This window comes from Microtus pennsylvanicus, chromosome 13, assembly GCF_037038515.1.
Source record: "Microtus pennsylvanicus isolate mMicPen1 chromosome 13, mMicPen1.hap1, whole genome shotgun sequence".
NCBI lineage: Eukaryota > Metazoa > Chordata > Mammalia > Rodentia > Cricetidae > Microtus > Microtus pennsylvanicus.
In genome coordinates, this window is record NC_134591.1 from 49,117,653 (window position 1) to 49,136,270 (window position 18,618).

An 18,618-nucleotide genomic window follows, 5' to 3' on the forward strand; every position below is an offset into this window, starting at 1 on the left:
TGCTGCCTGTACAGGCTGCAGCTCTCCATCTGTCCAGCATGCATTTGTTCTGGCCCATGATGAGCAAGCAGAGGGGGATGAGTTATGTGGAGCCAGGCAGGCAGCTATGGAAGAAGTCAGGGGATTGATGGGAACTCAGCTTCAGAGCTCATTGGGAAAACTCACACCCCATTGGAGCTGGGATGGATTGCCTGAAATCTCTCATTTTCGGTTTGACTCAGAGCAGCCGCCTGCTGTGTTCTCTGGAAGCTCCTGCGGAGAGAAAATTGCTCACAAGGTCAGAAAAGATCTAAATTTCTTTGTGGGTCACTTCAGGCCTTCTTTCCAGAAGTAAACAGTCTGTGTCTAGAAAGCGAGTGGCCCTCGGGTGGCCTTCTATAGCCTACTCCATTTTTCTTCTTTCTCTGTATGGCCTCCTTCCTACCTCTCTCTTCTTTTCTCAGCTAAATGGCTTTCTCCTCCGTTTGTGCATTGTGTGGAATATGGTTGGTCCCAGAAGATTTTATGCTGTCAAAAGAATAGGGAATCTCCGTGGGGTCAAGGTTCCTGAGGATGGCTAAGATAATTCATTCTGTTCATTGCTTTAACAAGCACCTAGGCACACATGCCTGTGCTATCTCCTTCCCCAGGAAAACATTTCTGGAGTGCCTCGCCCCCGTTCCAGCCTCCTGGTGTGTCACATGAGATGGCTCTCTAAGCAATGCATTTGCTAAGTGCTTGGGCGGGAAGGAGCCCAAGTGCAGGCCCTGGGACTGGGCCTAAGCTTGAGTCCCAGCCATGCCATTTGGGGCTGCGCTTCTTGGCCAAGTCATTTCCTCTTTTGAAGTCAGTACTCTCTTCTCTAGGTTGTAGACAGATTCAGAAGTAACTGGAGTCTTGAAAGCGCTCCCTAAGACAGAAAGTTCCTTACAACTCTTCATGTTGCTACAGGGTCCCATGAGAAGTAAAATAAATAAGACTCCATTTTAGGGGTTTACAGAACAAACGGGAAGACAACGGAAGCATGTCTGCAAGGCAGCAAGAACTCTGCAGCAACGGCTCCAACAGAAGAGGCCCTTTCTGGGTAGTTGAAACTATTCAGGAAAACTCTTGGAAGAGAACATACACACTTGGACTGTAGTGGTACTTCAATTGTATTTTAATAAATGAAGACTGCCTGAAGAACTGAGAGTAAAATAGCCCCATTGGTCAGCCTTATAGACAGTTCATGGTAACACACACCTTTAATCCCAGTAGCCACAATGACACACACCTTTAATCACAGGAGCCACAATTACATGCACCTTTAATCCCAGTAGCCACACTAATTGCCATAGAAATCTGGCGGTGCTTGACTTTAATCCCAGCCCTAGAGCGGAATATAAAACGGGGCAAGACAGCTCTCAGAGACAGTCTCATTCTAAGATTCTGAGAGGCGGGGTCACCATTTCAGACTAAGGTCAAGGTAAGAGCCAATGACTGTCTGTTTTGCTTTTCAGATCTTCAGATTGAACCCCAATTTCTGACCCTGAGTTTTTATTAATCGTGCTTCATTGGACCACCCCCAGACTGTTTCTCAGTAGAGTCTCACATGCCGCCCCATGACAAGCCAGATAACAACTGCAGGAAGTCACAGGCTATACTTGGCATGAAACCCAGACTTCATGGGGTACAGTTGGGTCTCCACCAAGAAGTGAACCCTCCCACTGTCTGAATTGCTGCCAGTCAGCTGCAACTAACACAGTCTGTCCATCTCCTAGAAGGGAGGGGGCACAGAGGGAACTGCAGAACAGAATTTGGGATCTTATCCATGCGTCCAGGCCCTGCTAGTTGAACCGTATCTTTCTCACTCCCTCCCTCCCTCCCTCTGACGTGAAGACATCTTTAAAGCTCTAAAGACAAACTCCCCAGGTTGCTGAAAGGAAGAAATGAAAAAATGTATCTCAGTCTATAGAAGTTTTACTGAAGGAATTTTTTATGATTCAGCATTGGAACAGTCCGTATTTCCCTGTGCCTCAGTTTTCTCAAGTACTTCAAGGATATGGGACTAAAGTGATATCCAGAGATCATCTGTGAGAGCCACCCACTTCCCAGACAGCATTCACTAATGTTCCACTCCAATGTCGGTCTTTTGAACTAGGCGCTGGGATGAGTAGACCATTTAGAAGTTCCTTAGAAGACGTGAGCCCCACCAGGTAAGGACAAGGTCTGCTTCTAGTCCATTACAATTATAACCCTTACTAGGTCATTGGTAAATTCTTGTTGAATGAATAAATGAATGGGTGACAGGTGAAAAGTGGCTATGCGGTTTGCATCCCATCATATTCTGTTATAACTGTACTAATTTCCTAGCATAACTAAAAGATACTACTCAAGCCCCAAAAGGACCCCCACCATGTCCGTATTGGTGGTTCTAAGGCAGGTATTATTGAACACACTTGGAGAAAGGAAGCTGTGGAAGAAAAAAGAGAGTGGGTGAGGACTGGGGAAGCATAATGAGGCTTCCTATAGAAGGATTTGGACTCAGTGCTTTAGAAAGGTGGCCCTAGGAGTTGAAATTGAAGGAGGGGATAGGACTGGACTTCTAGATGTAGCTTTCATGGTAGGTACCATGGAAAGCTTAACCTGGGACACTGGTGAAAGCTCTTTCCCAACTGTCACCTCCAATCGTAGGGTGCCCCTGGCTGTGAACTAGCCCAAGAGATTGGAAGAGAAAATGTCTACCAGAGCCATGCTGAGGTCCGTGTCCAGGCTGTTGTGGGATATTTGTACACTATGTGAAGACATATTGCTGTGACTGGTGCCAATACTAGGCAGGAGGTATAGGCAAGGAGGTTCTAGGGAGAGAAAGGAAGAAGAGGAGGAATCTAGGTGTGCAGGGGAAACCAGGAGACACATAGAGGAAACAGGAAGTACAAGATGGAAGAGAGGTGATGTCACATGGCAGGACATAGATGAATATAAATGGGTTGATTTAAGTTATAAGAATTAGTTAGAAACAATCCTAAGCTATAGACCAAGCTTTCATAATTAATTAAGAAGTCTCTGTGCCATTATTTAGGAGCTGGCCAGCAGAGACTCATTACATATGGTGCCCAATGTGGCTCCAAGAATGCTTAAAAAAAAGCTTCCAAACATGCAAACACAGAGCCAGACATTGCTTCCTAGCCCTGTAGTCTCTCAAGCGGGCCTTGGCATACAGAGATATGGCTCCTAGCAGCTACCAGCAGGCCTGAGCCAGCCAGCACCATGTGCAGAGCTGCCATGTGCAAAGCCCACAGAGGGTGAGTTTAAGACTTGGCTCACACGGTCAGAGAAGGCTGCAGGTGCACAGTAAAGCAGTCCAAACTGAGAAAACCTGTAGGCAGATACAATACCAAATGGGTATAGATAGTCATAAAAAAATAGTTTAAAAATAATAAAGTCTTTAAAGACAGAGTAAAGTAATATTTTTTAAAAAAAAGGCATGTAGGATGGGAAATACACAGAACATCTGATCCTGGATGGTGCTTTGTTGCCTTTGAATTTTTTTAATTCTGATGAGTGAATGGCATTTGCTGAGAGGATTATGGAAGGGACTGCTGGATTAAACCAGCCTGTATGCTTCAAAATGGAAATCAGACAATGTGTTGCATTGCAGGAGGGGTTGTGTTTTTGTTTCCGCATTTAGATTCCTTCAAAGTTAATCAAGATCAGATTTGACCAGGGAAGACCTCCTGAGGATCTTAACTACAGACATGAGAGGAAAAGGCAGGAAACACTACAGGACAGATGACGTATATGCTGATCCCTGTACATGGGAACAGCTCTGAGACTGGATGAGACTGGAAAATTTTTGTTGACTACAGAGTCCTCATGACTTATTATTACATGCCAACCTTTCATATAACATGGATGGAAATCTGTATTACAGTTTGGTTTACAGTCCAAATGGACTTATAAAGTTGACAAATGCTTTTTATCTGCTCAAAAATAAAACAGAAAATCATCTTTAGCTGACTTGTGCACAATGCACTTTCCATACTTATGTTAATACAGATATGTGTGTTATCTTTAAAAGTTTGTATGTTTTCAGAACTAAAGGACTAGATACCAATAAAGACAAGACAAATAGCCCAGGTAATCCAGCCTCACAGACTACTCCAGCCAGACTTTAGATAAGCCCTACATTTTCCCATCACACCAAGACTAGATAACAGCTAACTCTCCCAGAACTTGACCATTATCCCAATTTTCTCAGGGTCCCCTTAAGACGCCATAACACCAAGACAACGGGAAGCAGTCTAGAAAACATGTTGCCCATATTCCCAAGAGGCAGGGTAGGTGGTTTCTGATCGCTCAGTGGATTATGGATGTTTGACATTTGGGGGGAAGGTGGTTACAAATTATTATTGGTCATAGTCAGGAAGAAAGCTGAACAAAGGAGATTAGATTCAGGAATCTCTTTCTAAAGGGAAAAGGGGGGATATAGTATAGAAATGATGGGATAAAAGGGTCAATTGTTGAGTCTACTTTTGAACAATCACTATTCTCAAATATTTTACATTGGTATGAATTTTTGTATATTGATAGAGTTTTAAGGTTATCTTTGCTATTGTGTATATAAGTTCTACTCTTGTTTAAGGTATTGTACCTATGTGGCTCATTTTAAAATGTTATATAAAGTTGTAGTCCTTGAAAGTTATTATTACAAACTATTTAGGATAACTTAAAAATTCAGGTTAGTAGTTAGTCATCTATAACAATCAAACTTGTAGTCATGGTAGGTATGTTTTCGAGGTTAAACAGATATAGTTTAGATAAGTGGTCTTCAGACACTTCAGAGACCTACAGAATATGGCATTCAAGATGCTTTAATAAAGAAGGCTTTCCATGACCATGAAACACATCTGCTCCTGACAGTGCCAATCTACTTCAAAAAGGGATATTGGGCATCAACCAACCTCCATATGGAGTTTGTTTTCTTATGGCAAAGCTAGCCACTTTATAAGAAATGGCCCTTGCCTTGACTGCTGACAGTATGTGTGGACAAGCAGGACACAAAAGAAGGCAACTGCAGAACTTTGCCAAGACAAGGTAGGACAGTCCTTCAAAATTCCTCCTTCACAGAAAAGTCTGTCAGATATTCTAGGTCTATAGACCAAAGATAGTTTCCCCAATGCTGCAGAGGAACTTTGGGTGACTGTCCAGGCAGACAGCTATTTCTGTCATTTCTATAGTTTTGAAAATTGTCTGTTTTGCACTTCCTGTTTATTCAGGTAATATATTTTCAGGTATTTGTTATGTTGAAGACTAGATAGTTATAGGTACAATATTCCTTGTTACCAAATTCAAAAACAAAACTCACAAAAGAGGTATAAGGTGTATAAGATTAAGAGACATATAAGCTTAAGTTGTTTTTCTAAAAAACTGTTTTGAGATCTAAAAAGATACTTTTGGGTTGGTAATACAAGTTAGAGTAGAAAGCAAATTAGGTATAAAACTTCAGATTTATCAAGATAGGATAGATAATAGAGTATTTTTGCCAAAATTGCCAAATACAAATGGACTGGACATTATAAATGTAGTTCATACCTGATTATTGTTCTCATTGTATATGCTCTTATTTACTATGTTAGAGTTAAAACTGTCCCTTTTTATTTAGACAAAGAGGGGGAAATGTTATGGGGTATTTGTACACTGTGAAAATTTGTATTGTTGTTATTGGTGTAGTAAAAAGCTCACTGACAAACAGATAGGCAGCAGATATAGGTGGGATTTCCAGGGAGAGAAAGAAAAAGGAGAAGAATTTAGGTACACAGGGAAAGCCAGAAGGCATGGAGAGGGAACAGGAGATGCAAGATGGAAGAGAGGTAATGCCACATGGCAGGATGTAGATTAATAGAAATTGGTTGATTTAAGTTATAAGAACTAGAAATAGGTCTAAGCTATAGGCCGAGCTTTCATAACTATAAGAAGTCCCCATGCCATTATTTGGGGGTTGGCTGGCAGAACAGAGTCTTGTTATACCAGGGAACTATGAATTTACCTCATTTATGCAAACTGGATTCCTATTTTTTAAAAAAAAAAAAACTACAGACATCTTCCCAAGACAGAAGACCCCTAAACCTGGAGATGTGACTGTCTCCAGCTCAAGAGGTGAGTGAGAAGTTGGGAGGGAGGAAGACTTTGGACCAAAGGACATGGCAGTCTGAAGTTCTCAGAGAAGCAAGACCCTGAATATGACATCACAAGGAGCCGGTTCACTTCTGCTTGCACATCTCCTTCCCAAAGATGAGTACAACCATGGAGATTCAAGAGTGGCCAGCTCTAATGTGCCAGTGTCTTCTCATATTGTCCCGAGCCTTTGCTTTGGTGGTTACTGTCCCCCGGGGCTCCAGAACAAGCTCAGGTCTTCTACACAAACACTTTGAAGGCAGCACCCCTCCAACATACCGGCCATTGTCTTCTGCTGTTTGCAAGAGCTGTCACGTTTAATCCTGACAGCTCTTCAGAGGAGCAGATGGTGTTTCTATTTTAGAGAAGGGGAAATAGGCTCAGGAAGAATGTGTGCCTTGTTCAAGGTCACACTACATCTTAATGTATATTCTTGTCAATCCTGTCTTCTCTGGTCATATTCCACTGACCTTTCTCCTCTTCGAGCTCAAGGAAACCTCACCTCAATTCCTTTGGTTGCCAGATTTCCACTAACAGGCTGGGATGTGCACTCCTGCCTCCTGGGAAGGGCAGAGGCTGACTGAGGAACCTCAGTGAATGAGGAGAGGGTGGGCCCGTAAAAGGCTCTCTTAGATGCCAGATGCTTGGTAAACTGAAGTGGGTGTGTGGCAGCTCATTTCAGGAAGGAGATGGGGGGTCTCTCCTGGCCTGGGAAGGACAGGGATTCCCCAGGAAGAGGCCACTCTCTACCTGGGTACATGCCGAGAGGGATACAGCAGAGAGCTAGTTCTGATAAGGCACTTGGAGAACACTTGGTGTGGCTACAAGATGCTTTGGTGGTACAAGTGGGTCCCAAAAAGGGGCTAAGGGCTTTCTCAGAACACCAGAGGGTGTGGTTAGGGGATTAAAGAGTCCAGGTCGCCTGAACACCAGAGGGTGTGGTTAAGGGAGTATGGAGTCCAGATCTCCTCAACACACACTTGTACCTGCCATCATGGAAGTAGGTGTCAGGGCTGTGCAATGGAAGAGGGCAATACTCTCCTAGATCCTCACAGACTCCCATCAGCCTGAAGAGATGGGCCCTGTTTGAGCCCTCTGGAGCCAGGTATCACATTTAAGACACAGGAGGAGGGAACAGTGACTTACCTGTAGGGGTGTACCGTGAGTGCTGGATGGTTGTTGTATACCACCAGAGAGGGTGAAAATAACCCAAGGTCACACAGTAAATGCACAGTGAAGCAGAAACTTGTCAGCACGGTCTGGGTCTTCTCAGCCCCATAAGGGTCTCCTGGAAGAATGCAGTCCTTCCAGCCCAGACTGAGAACAGCAGAAAGGGGTACAAGCTTTAAGAAATCTGGACCATTCCTGTGCTACCTCCACCCCAACTTTTCCTACCTTCTGCCCTGAAGACATCCAAGACTACAGATGAACCCGGAACTTCTAAAATTCCTCCATTTCCCACAGAGCAAGAGCCTGTGCTTTTCATCCTTCACTAAACCATGCCTTTCCTATAAACCTAGCTCAGAGGCACAGAAAATGACCATGTGCAAAGCCACAGAGGAAGTCGTATCAAAATTCCAAAGACTCGCATAGACCAAGTTCTCTGACCACAAGGCAATGTAATGAGAGGTGAAAAGAAAAACACAAACCTTCCTAGGCTGAGAAACTAAAAACCCACTCCTAACTCACCCGAGAGTTCGAGAGAGGAAATTGTAAGTGGCATCTGTAAAATATTGAGAGTGGAATGATAAGCACAAGCAGTCCCTAAGTCATTTCCTCTGTGAAGTCATCCCTGGCCCAACACTGTTCCTCCAGATAACTTTCTACCCTCCCAGCTCTGTGTCCCGGGGGCTGACCTCTGGGCTGTGGCAACAGGTTCCCCTATCCTTGGCTTTTCTGGGACTCGGCTATGGGGAACTTGGCCAAAGATAAGAGGAAAACAGAGGGAAATGAGAGCTTATTTGGCCAGTAGATTTCCCTTGATTGCGGTGAGCTGGGTACAGCCTCTGTTTAGGCCACAGAGCTTCTCACAGCTTCCATTCCCACTGCACCTCAGCCTAGGGTTGCTGACGGCTGTCTGCGGTCCTTGCTACCTCATCGGTAATATAGTCTCTACATGGCTCCCCTACAACTAACTACACCCATAGACAGCGCTACTATTAAATGCTCCTGAAAACACTCAGGGTGCTCTGTGTGTTTCCTGTGGATTCCCCCACTCTTGCCAGTGTTTGACCATCAATGCATTATGCTACCCCATGTCCACTTCTGACCCCGTTACCTGTGTATGTCGTGTCCCAACTGTTGGCCTATCAGCACCGGAGATCAGAGACTGATTCATCATCTGGATCTCGGTGTGCTGTCATGCTCAACAAAATGCACTGGTTGTTATATCAAATTACGAGGAGCAAATGTGAAACCCATAAATATGTGTTTATATGAAATTTGGGACAGATTAAGACTTGGGCACAAAGCAGTAGAGAATTTTATGCTGGAACAGAAATAAGCTCTTGGTCAAAGAATGGGTCCTCAGTTCTGACCAAAATTCTCAAGGATCTGTGTGTTGTCATGCAATTGAGAAAGCAGGCCCAGGCTCAGACCCAGGGAATCCCAATAAGGCATCTGTGCCATGGTATAAAATCACCTGTAGCTCTAGCAGGTCCCCTGTCATACCTGCTTACCGTTCACTTCCTCCAGGGTGACTTCAGCAGCCCAGCTTCCTACCTTGACCTTCTGTATTGTTTTTCACGCTGTGACTAAATGCTCAGGAAAAGTGTTTTGTGTCAGCTCACTCTTTGGGAGTGCAGACCACCACGGTGGGGAAAGGATGGCAGGAAGAGGCAGGAAGAGCATGAGGCGGCTGGTCACACTCCCAGAGATGTGTCTCCTTGGCAGTTCTGAAGCCAGTGATGCTGACAATGAAGAGTAACCATAATGCCTAGTCTAGAAAGTCTTCAATTTCCTCACCCCGAACAGAGCCTGTAGTCTGGTTTCTGGGAGCAAGCCATGGTATGTGTTGAGCCCTGTTGTGGGATATCGGCCTGTTCTCTGGGGAGAAATCTAGGTAGAAGAGTGGGCAATGCAGATCAAATATGTAAAGGTTTGAAACCGGGTGGAAAGGGCTGTGGGAGGAGCCACTCTGCAGAACAACAGAGACAAAGGTTTGGAGATAGGAAACGGTGACTTTGGTTGGTGTGAGAATCTGCCCAGCCAGACAAGGTCTCCAGATGACGAATTCTTTGAACCTTCTTTGGTGGGAAGGAGGGTGGAGGAATCACTCCAGTGACCTAGTCCACGGCTCCCACTGCCAATTCATTCACTCATTCGTGTGTGTGTGTGTGTGTGTGTGTGTGTGTGTGTGTGTGTGTGTGTGTGTGTGTGTGTTTTGAGAGGGTCTCGCCAGGCAGCCCTGGCCAGCCTGCAGTTCACAGAGATCTGCCTGCCTCTGCCTCCCTCCATCACCTGCAGCCTCTAGTCGTGGATCTTTGAGTGCTGTGTGTGACAAGGGGTTGAAGCTGAACAGAGGCTGCTAGGAACCCTATTGAGTTCAGAGACAAGTGAAGCGCAGATGACAGTAGGAGGGCTAGGAAACCATTCAAACCACTGTCTTTTTCTTTCTGCTTCAGGGAGGAGCTGGGCTTGTTCCCATTCTACAGCCTAGGAATCTGAGGCTGCGTCCTTAAGGAAGATCCAGACGCCCCTTGGGGCCCGCTGCTCAGCAAGTCCTTGGCCCTCGGGGAGGCTGCGAGCCCCATCGGACTTCCCATTTCCCGGAAAGGCTGGAGAAACGGGTGTGTGTCCTGGGACGGGGGAGTCCCTTTCCCCGCCCCTCCCCGCCCCGTGGCCACGGCGTGGCTGAGCCCGGGGCGGAGCTGGCGTCTCCTCGCGGACGGGCGGCGGGACGGCGGCCGCAGCCCGGGGCAGACAGGCGGACAGGCACGGAGCCCGGCCCGGCGGGATCCCCCGCAGTAGGACGACCCAGCGCGCTGCGGTGCGGCGGCGCCGACTGAGACCGGAGCTGTCCACCTTGGCGGAGCGCGTGAGTGAGCGCCGCGTCTCCGCACCCCTCGCGGCCCAGTCTTGCTTCCACTTTCAGTTCTTCTTGGTCCTCGCCTGGCACCTTTTAAAAGCGACCCCAGCCCGAAAGCAGGCTGGCCACAGCCCTCAGCCCCGGGTCCAAGGCTCAGCGCCCTAAGTCCGGGGTGGGGGTGGCGGTGGCAGTGGCTGGTGAGGGGGCGTGTCTTCAAGGGCGGAAACGTCAGGCTGGCTCCTCTGGGTCCTAGGACCTGTTTGGCCCTAACAGCTGAAGATAAGGGGATGCTCTTAGGGGCTCAAAGGAAGCGGGAGCGGGTCTGGCTGAACAAGTGCTGTGTCTTATGCTCCTACTTTTATATTAGATCTTGTGCTGCAGGGCATACCAGGCTAGATTCTGAGTTCAAGCTGGGGCTGTTTCTGAGCCAGACCCAGGGAGGGGCAGGTGTGTCCCTGGCAGGAGGCTAAATATTAGAAACAGGCTGGGTCAATCAATCTGTGCTCTTCATCCGGGAAGATTAGTGAGCAAACCTCTGGGCACCCACCCAGTAATTAAAGTGGAGGGACCACGGGGGAAGGGAAACAGAAGCTGTGTGAGAAACAATCTCAGCGATGGCATGGGGAGAGAGCAGCAGTAACAGGCATGGGAGGGCACCTGCTCTTACCTTACCTCCTTACTCAGCCTCCACGTTTACTCTTTCTAGAAAAAGTTCTGGGCCTTAAAGTTCTACAGCAAGAAGATGGGGCCTCTCTATTCCCTTCCTCTCCCCTTATCTACACTAGGCCAGTGACCAGACAGAGCAGGAAAAGGGTCCTTTGTACCTTGTCATAGGCTAAGTCCTTCTTTATCCCAATCCTCTACTTCTTACAACTTGCTATGCAAAGCCAGGCTCCTCAGATCCTCTCCCTGGACTTCAGTTTCCCCATCTGTTCATGTAGGTTGAGCCTCTTGATTTCTCAGAGCTATTTAACTTGAAGAATTGTATTCCTCTATGTGTATGCGTGTCTGGTATTGTGGGCAAGTGCAAGTGGCCATGCAGGTATGGAGGCCCAAAGTTGGCAACAGTTTCTAACTCTCTCCAATTCATTTACTGAGGCAAGGTCTATTTAAAAAATAATAATAATTACATTTGCTTCTGTGTATGCATATACATACATATACACACACTCGTACCACAGTGTACATGTGGAAGTTAGAGACAGTTTGTGGGGGTTCTCTCCTTTTTCCATGTGGGTTCCATGAAATCAAACTCCAGCAAGCAAGTTTTCCCACTGAGACATCTCACCAGCCCAAGGCAGGGTCTTTCTGAACCTGGGGCTTCCAGGGATCCCCTGCCTCTTCCTCCTAAGTATTAGGGTTACAAGAAGCCACCAGGCCTTGTCAGGTTTTTCATGGGTTGTGGGGATCAAAACTGCTCCTCAAGCTTGCTGCAGTCTCTTTACCCAGCGAACCATCTCCCCAGCCAACTCTAAGACTCTTGAGTCTAAACTTTCCCTAAAACCAGGCCACCAGCGTTATGCCACTCCTGACTTAGTCTAGAGAGGGCTAGTGACAGAAATGGTCAAAGAGCAGTCAACCACACAAGGTTGAGATCTGGAGGAGGCTGATGAAGGAGGTAGCATTCGGCCTGATGGAATGTGAAATCCGGAATCAGCCAGCCAAAGACACAAGGGCAGGAGAGAAGGGGCATGCTCAGGAGTTAAGGAGAAGCCCAGGGTGACTGCTGGTGGGGAGGTGGGGTGGAGAAGTTAGGGCGTGGAGTTGAAAGGCTGAGTGAGTCTGTAACAGTCAGTAACGGGGTGACCATATCAAGGTGGAGGTTCCTGAAACCGCACTGACTGCATGAGTGATTTTGGAAGCCCTGGCCCAGGTAGAACTTACAAGGAAGGTAGCAACTGGAGTGTACAGAGCTCTTCATTCAGGAAGTTTAGGCCCCGGCCTGGCATTTCTTTGGGAAGAAGCTGTGTGGGGGGGTGGGGTGGGGGGGGGTGTCAGAATAAATGAGAGAACCTTCCTTGTCTTCAAGCTTCTCTCAAGAGGTCAGGAACTCTCTCTGCCCTCCACACTGCTCTCATTTTTCCTGTTTGTTTCATTCTGCCTGCCTGCTGTGATGAGAAGGAATAACTGTCCAACATTTCTGTAAGTTGGATTTGTGGCCAGAAGTAACATCTCTCTATGCTCCATGCCTTTGTTACACTAACCACCTTATTCCCACCCTCTCTTCCCCCATCCTGCCACAGCAGTTAGCAAAGATCTGAGAAAGGAACCTGCTTCAAAGTCAGGCCAGTCTGAGGTGAAGGATAAGCTTTGTCCGCCACTATCTTGAGCCTCATTCAGTGTGGAGCTAGGCTCAGAGCTCAGACTAACCAAGGTTGAGGATGGGTTAGTCAGCATGGAGCCCAAGCTCAGTGCCCAAGCCTAGTGATTAGGGTCTGTCAGGGTCTGCACTCAGCTGTGGTTGTCCCAGTCTCAACGATTGCCTGGATCTGCATTGGTGGGACCGATGAAATGCCTAAGATGCTCTGAAACCTGACTGCGTCAGGGTCTTCAAGGATTTACATGGACTAAATCTGTGGTGATGTTAGCAAGGCAGTTTTGAAGTGGGTTTGGGTCCCAGGACTTTGAGAGCTCTGATTGATGCCCCCTGGAGTCTGCTCTGAGTCTGGGATCCTTCCATTCTAAGAGGCAAAGCAGACATCCAAAAGGACCAGCAGGATGGGTCTGGCTGCTCTCCCTCCAACCCCCAGTGCTGGTACATAGTAGGTGCGCTGGTAATCTATGGAGTGTCGGGTGCAAGGGGAAGGCCAGTGGCTGATTCAGGTTTGGGAAGGAGGTCGGCTTGGAGGAAAGGAGCCAGTTGTAGCATTCGTCAGAGGAAGTAGCGCTCTTCGAGACCTGCCACCGGCCCCTTCCTGCAGCGTCTGCAGCCACACTTAAGGCCACCCAGCTGGCCGTGTGAGGGCCCTTTCCTCTTTCAGTGTAAAGAAAAAGGAAAGGACATTTTTGGTAGAAAAGTCCCTTTTGCTCCCTGGGAATCCCCGGTGGCCGGATGGTCTTCGGGATATCCCAGAGGAAATCAAAGCCCATGGCCTACCCCATCAGCCCCTCCCACTCTCCACCCTGGTCCCCTCTAGCACAATGCAGCTAGGTTCTCTCACACTACACAGCTAGCCTATGGGGCTTCCAGAGAACACCTTATCTGAGTCCCCTGTTTCCTGGTTAGCCTGCAAAAGCCTCTTGTCACTTCTGTAATGGTCAACAGTTAAGTCCTGTAAGTACTTGTCTGGAGCCTAGGCTACACTGCAAGATCCAAAGAAAGCAGGGAGGAAGCTAAACAAAATGAAAGGCATGTGGGGCTGCTGGAGGGTGGAGTGGGGGGCTAAAGTACTCCCCGAAAGATTAGCCATTGGTAGGGGATAAGCGTTTCAATGAGGTAAAGAACTGCCCCAAGGCTGACAGTCAGTAGGAAAATGCTGTATTGGGAAGTCAAAGTCCATTTTCTAAGGCCCTGACCACCTACTTCTCCTGCCCTTGTCCCTGGCAGGGCATCTCCAGCTCCCTGGGTCTGGACATCCAGCTCTACTAGGCCTGGCCATGGCATTGTGCCTGAAGCAGGTATTTGCCAAGGACAAGACTTTCCGGCCCCGGAAGCGCTTTGAACCCGGCACACAACGCTTCGAGCTCTATAAGAAGGCACAAGCCTCACTCAAGTCTGGCCTGGACCTTCGCAGTGTGGTGAGGCTGCCACCTGGTGAAAGCATCGATGACTGGATCGCTGTGCACGTGGTGGACTTCTTCAACCGCATCAACCTCATCTATGGCACCATGGCTGAGCACTGCAGTGAGACCAGCTGCCCAGTCATGGCGGGCGGGCCTCGCTATGAGTACCGCTGGCAGGATGAGCGCCAGTACCGAAGGCCTGCCAAGCTCTCGGCACCCCGTTATATGGCATTGCTCATGGACTGGATCGAGGGTCTCATCAATGATGAGGATGTCTTTCCGACACGTGTTGGTGAGCACTGTCAGGCTGGAGAGTTGGCCTAGCCAGGGAGGGTCGTTCCTCTATTATAGATCCCATATTGTAGAAAAGGAAGCCAGTTGAGGTAGGATCTTGGTTACAATCAAACATTTGCCAAGGACAACCTGACTCCAGTTTGGGGATCCTCGTGTCCTCCTCATGGAGCCAGAACTCAACCCTCTTTGCCCAACAGCACCTCTCAGAGATAAACCATACAGATCCTGCCCAGCCAGGAAAGGCCACGAGAACCATGGGAAAGGCAGTGTGTGCACAGACCCCACTAGGGACTCTCCCAACAAGACCACAAACGCTGCTTCTCCCCTTTCCAGACCAAGTAACACCCTGTCATGCTTGGGCTGATCTGGCTTCCAGCCTCCTGAGAGTCCCCTTTGAATTCTGGCCCCAGAAAGGGAAGGATTGGAAGCTGGATCAGCCCAAAAGGTACCTTTTCCTCAGTACTCCATAGTCAGGTCCAGACCGTGGGGCCTTTCCTTACCTCAGATGGACCTGGGCTGGGAGGAGGGGAGGGAAAGGAGATGAATGATTCACCCTGGCCCAGGCTCCCCACCCAGGAGACACTGTGTTTATCACAGCAGCCTTGCCTGCAACCCAGGTCCCAGCACCCATCTGAGCTACGGGGATTCGAATGGGTGGGGCAGATGGTCAAGCCCAGAGGGAAAAACTCTGAATGCTGAGGAAAGCGGGGCATTGAGTCACAATTCAAGTCTGCGGCTCCTCCCCAGCTGCCGCCGCCATTTCCCATACTACTGTGTACTACAGGATCCTTCCATTTTACACGGAAGCACACTGAACAGAAAAGGGACCAGAACTGGAGCCAGGTGTGGTGGGGCCCAGGTGCCATAGTCTAGAGGGGTGGGATAGGAGTTGCAGGGACGAGGCTGGACTCTCCGAGAAGCAGAGCACAAGCCCCGAGGAGCAGTGAGAAGGAAGTGGGTCTGCGGAGGTAAATGGACTAGGGCTCAGTCTGCTCCTGGCTTTTATTCTCCTCTAGCCTACATCCCTGGGCTGGTGAGCCCCGGGTAAACTTTTAACTGGATAACTGGAAGATTTTGTCATAGCAGACGAGAGGGTGTAAGCCACCAGGATCTCTGTCCTGGATTGGGGTCTGTGCACACACTGCCTTTCCCATGGTTCTCGTGGTCTTTTCTGGCCGGGCAGGATCTGTATGGTTTATCTCTGAGAGGTACTGCTGGGCAAAGAGGGTTTGAATCCTGCCTGCAGTCTGAACTCGTGAATAATTATGTGTCCTCCAGCAAGTGGCCTCCCTTTCACACATCACCTGCATTTTATCATATCTAGAGTGACTATCAGACCCATCAGCACAATCGAAAGAGCAGAGAACAGAGGTACAAAGGGCCCAGCTCAGGGCTGGACCCACAGAGGGAATTTCCTTTATGTTATTGGCTATCTGAAGGAACGAGTGATATCGGAAGTAGTTCTTGAAGTATTAGCGTGAAGGGGAGGGTGTGAGCCAGCTGTGAGACTCGGAAGCAGAGGAACTGGGGTGTGGCTGGATAGCAATCAGGGTTGGCACATTAAAGGCTTTCCTCCATGCCCTACCAGGATATTAAGACTTAACCCTGAAGGCCCGTGTTCTTAAAAACTGGCCCACAACCTCCACAGTGGACTGTCTAGGAGAGGGTGATGTGCATATCTCTGTGGGTGCACAGGTTTCTGGAGACAGGTTAGGCCATAATTTTCACTGAGGCAGACTGGCCGGTGACAAGCTTGAAAAGCCCTGCTTCAGGCAGTGGGAAATGGGGACAGTGATCTGTGTAACAGCACAGGGACAGAAGGCACTTTTTGATCTGTGCTTCATTTAAAAAGGAAAGATGGGGACTACTGGGGTTAGAGCTCAGTGATGTGAATGAATTCCTGAGTTCAATTCCAACAAAGAGGAAAAGTATAGGAGAAAAACCAAGCCCTTGCTCTGCCTTCCTCTATGGGTCCTGCGCTGAGGAGAGGTGAAGAGTGCCTGTGGGAAGGGATTGAGTTTGCCCTTAGGATTTTGACCCCCTCTTCCATCCCTCTCCACCCCCAGGAGTTCCCTTCCCCAAGAACTTCCAGCAGGTCTGCACCAAGATCCTGACCCGACTCTTCCGAGTCTTTGTCCACGTCTACATCCACCACTTCGACAGCATCCTCAGCATGGGGGCAGAGGCACATGTCAACACCTGCTATAAGCACTTTTACTACTTCATCCAGGAGTTCAGCCTGGTGGACCAGAGGGAGCTAGAGCCACTGGTAAGGCCAACTCTCCCTGACCCTTCACTGCGAAGGCTTGTCCTGAAAGTTCAGTTCCAAAGGATCTGTATGAAACTTCCATATCCGGGTAGATAAGTGAGGGAGACAACTCATTTACCAGTGGATTCAGTTCGCTCATAGAGAAGTCTTGGAGATGTCAATTTACAAACCCAGATCTGCTGCCATGGTTTGCAGCTATAGTGGGGGAAGAATGAGGTCCCCCAAACCCCTGATTTGGCAAGGAATTGCCCAGCAGGCTGAGCTCAGACTAACCCTTCTTTACTTTGTGTCTCTACAGAGGGAGATGACAGAACGGATCTGCCACTGAGTCCAGATCTAGATGTTGTTGCCTATCAACTGGACCGTCGGACACAGTGTAGCTGGGAGAGGGGACCCTTAGGAGCCTGTCGGTAGAGCAATCTGAAGACCTGTAGGACCCCTCTACATACCCAACACCTCTGGACTTCTCAGAAGTCTGCCTGGAGAAGGGAGGGCTTCAAGTGGGCAACTGAAGCAAAGGAGTTTAGCCCCTCACATTCAGTCCAAGAGTAGAGTAGGCTTCCAGGTTCCTGCTCTGATATTTCACCCTTTCACCCTCCCATGGTGGGTCCCAAATCTATTTGGGGAATATGGATGTTGCTGAACTGGTGGCAAGAAAATTATGAGAGTGAGTGCCTATATCTGAGCAAGCGGGTAGGTGTGTGTGCGCAAGAGGGGTGGGGGTTTGATTGTGGGATTTGTCTGAGAGATTCAGGTCCTTTCTGGCACATAGTGGGCCCTCATGTTGGATGGATGGGTGGGTGGGTAGATGGATGGATGGATGGATGGATGGATGGATGGATGGGTGGGTGGGTGGGTGGGTGGGTGGGTGGGTGGGTGGGTGGGTGGATGGATGGATGGATGGGTGGGTGGGTGGGTGGGTGGATGGATGGGTGGGTGGGTGGGTGGGTGGGTGGATGGATGGATGGATGGATGGATGGATGGGTGGGTGGATGGATGGGTGGATGGGTGAACAGACAGACAGGATGATCTAAGTCCATGACCCTTTTAGGAGTAATGACAGCTTTGTTCCCCAGCTCAACTCTGACCATATGTACAAGGGTACAGAATGTGCATGTAGATGGAGTAGTACCTCTGGATCTTCCAGAACACCGTTTTCTATCTACATGAGTCCCATGCAGTTGAATGGAGGCTAGAAAGTTCAGCTTTGCCCTGAATTCCTTAAACCCCTGACCTACCACCATGTGGGCTGATTTGCTCAGCCAAGGATGTCCACAAATTGTTATGTCACTCATCTTTCTGCTTCCAGGAGGGTCTGATAACAGTAGGCCTCTAAGCTACTGTGGTGGCACATACCTTTAATTCCAGCATTCATGAGGCAGAGGCATGAGGATCTCTGAGTTCTAGGCCAGCCTGGTCTACATAGTGAGTTACAGGACAACTAGGGCTACACAGAAAAACCCTGTCTCAAAAGACAAAACACAAAACAGCAAAGCAAAACAGTAAGCCTCTTGAGGATTGAGATTGATCCCTCATGTCCACAAAGGCCCCTGGATCTTCAATTGGGACTTGAGATACTTCAGGCTCATACCCAGAACCTACTGACCTGACTGAAGACCAGCACAACATAGCCCTCTAAAACAGAGCCACTGGAACCTGAATTGGGGCATCTGGAGTCTTTTCTACTGTCTCAGGACACGGAGGATCATGTAGCTGGTGGAGACCTTCCCATCCTGAAAACACCTGTCTCCACCCAACCATCCCAAGACATCCCAGCTACTTGGATCTCCAAGGACGGCTATCCAGAGGGGCGGGGATGCTCTTTCAATAGCCATTACTTAGTACCTCCATGCTGAGCCCTGCGCACAGGTAGGGAAACCGTGATCCTTCCAGAGCCTTAATCCTGAGAGGCCAGGATGGAGAACAAGAAGTAACACAAGAATCCTGTCTGTCTCTCAGTGTACAAAGGAGGAAACTGAAACCCGGAAGCTTTTTTAAAGCTGGTATAAAAGCTAAGGCTCTTGATTTCTACTCTAGGGTCTGCTGATGTGACACCGAGATGCTTGTGGAAATCGGGTTTGTCAAATACTCTCTAGGACACAACTGTTCCTGTTTTGAACAAGGATTTCTAGCCTGATGCCAGAGAGCCCCACCTCCCCTGGGTTGGCTC

The 18,618-nt window shown here is 48.5% G+C and overlaps 1 protein-coding gene across 1 annotated transcript; it reads left to right on the forward strand.

The window, feature by feature from the left end:
* Positions 1-9,788: 9,788 nt before the first annotated feature.
* Mob3c (MOB kinase activator 3C) lies at positions 9,789-17,277 on the forward strand. Its single transcript, XM_075946158.1, has 4 exons — positions 9,789-10,171; positions 13,710-14,177; positions 16,246-16,448; positions 16,747-17,277. Exons 2-4 carry the CDS (start codon positions 13,760-13,762, stop codon positions 16,774-16,776), a joined length of 651 nt encoding a protein of 216 aa, XP_075802273.1. The 5' UTR covers positions 9,789-10,171; positions 13,710-13,759; the 3' UTR covers positions 16,777-17,277.
* The last annotated feature ends 1,341 nt before the right edge of the window (positions 17,278-18,618 follow it).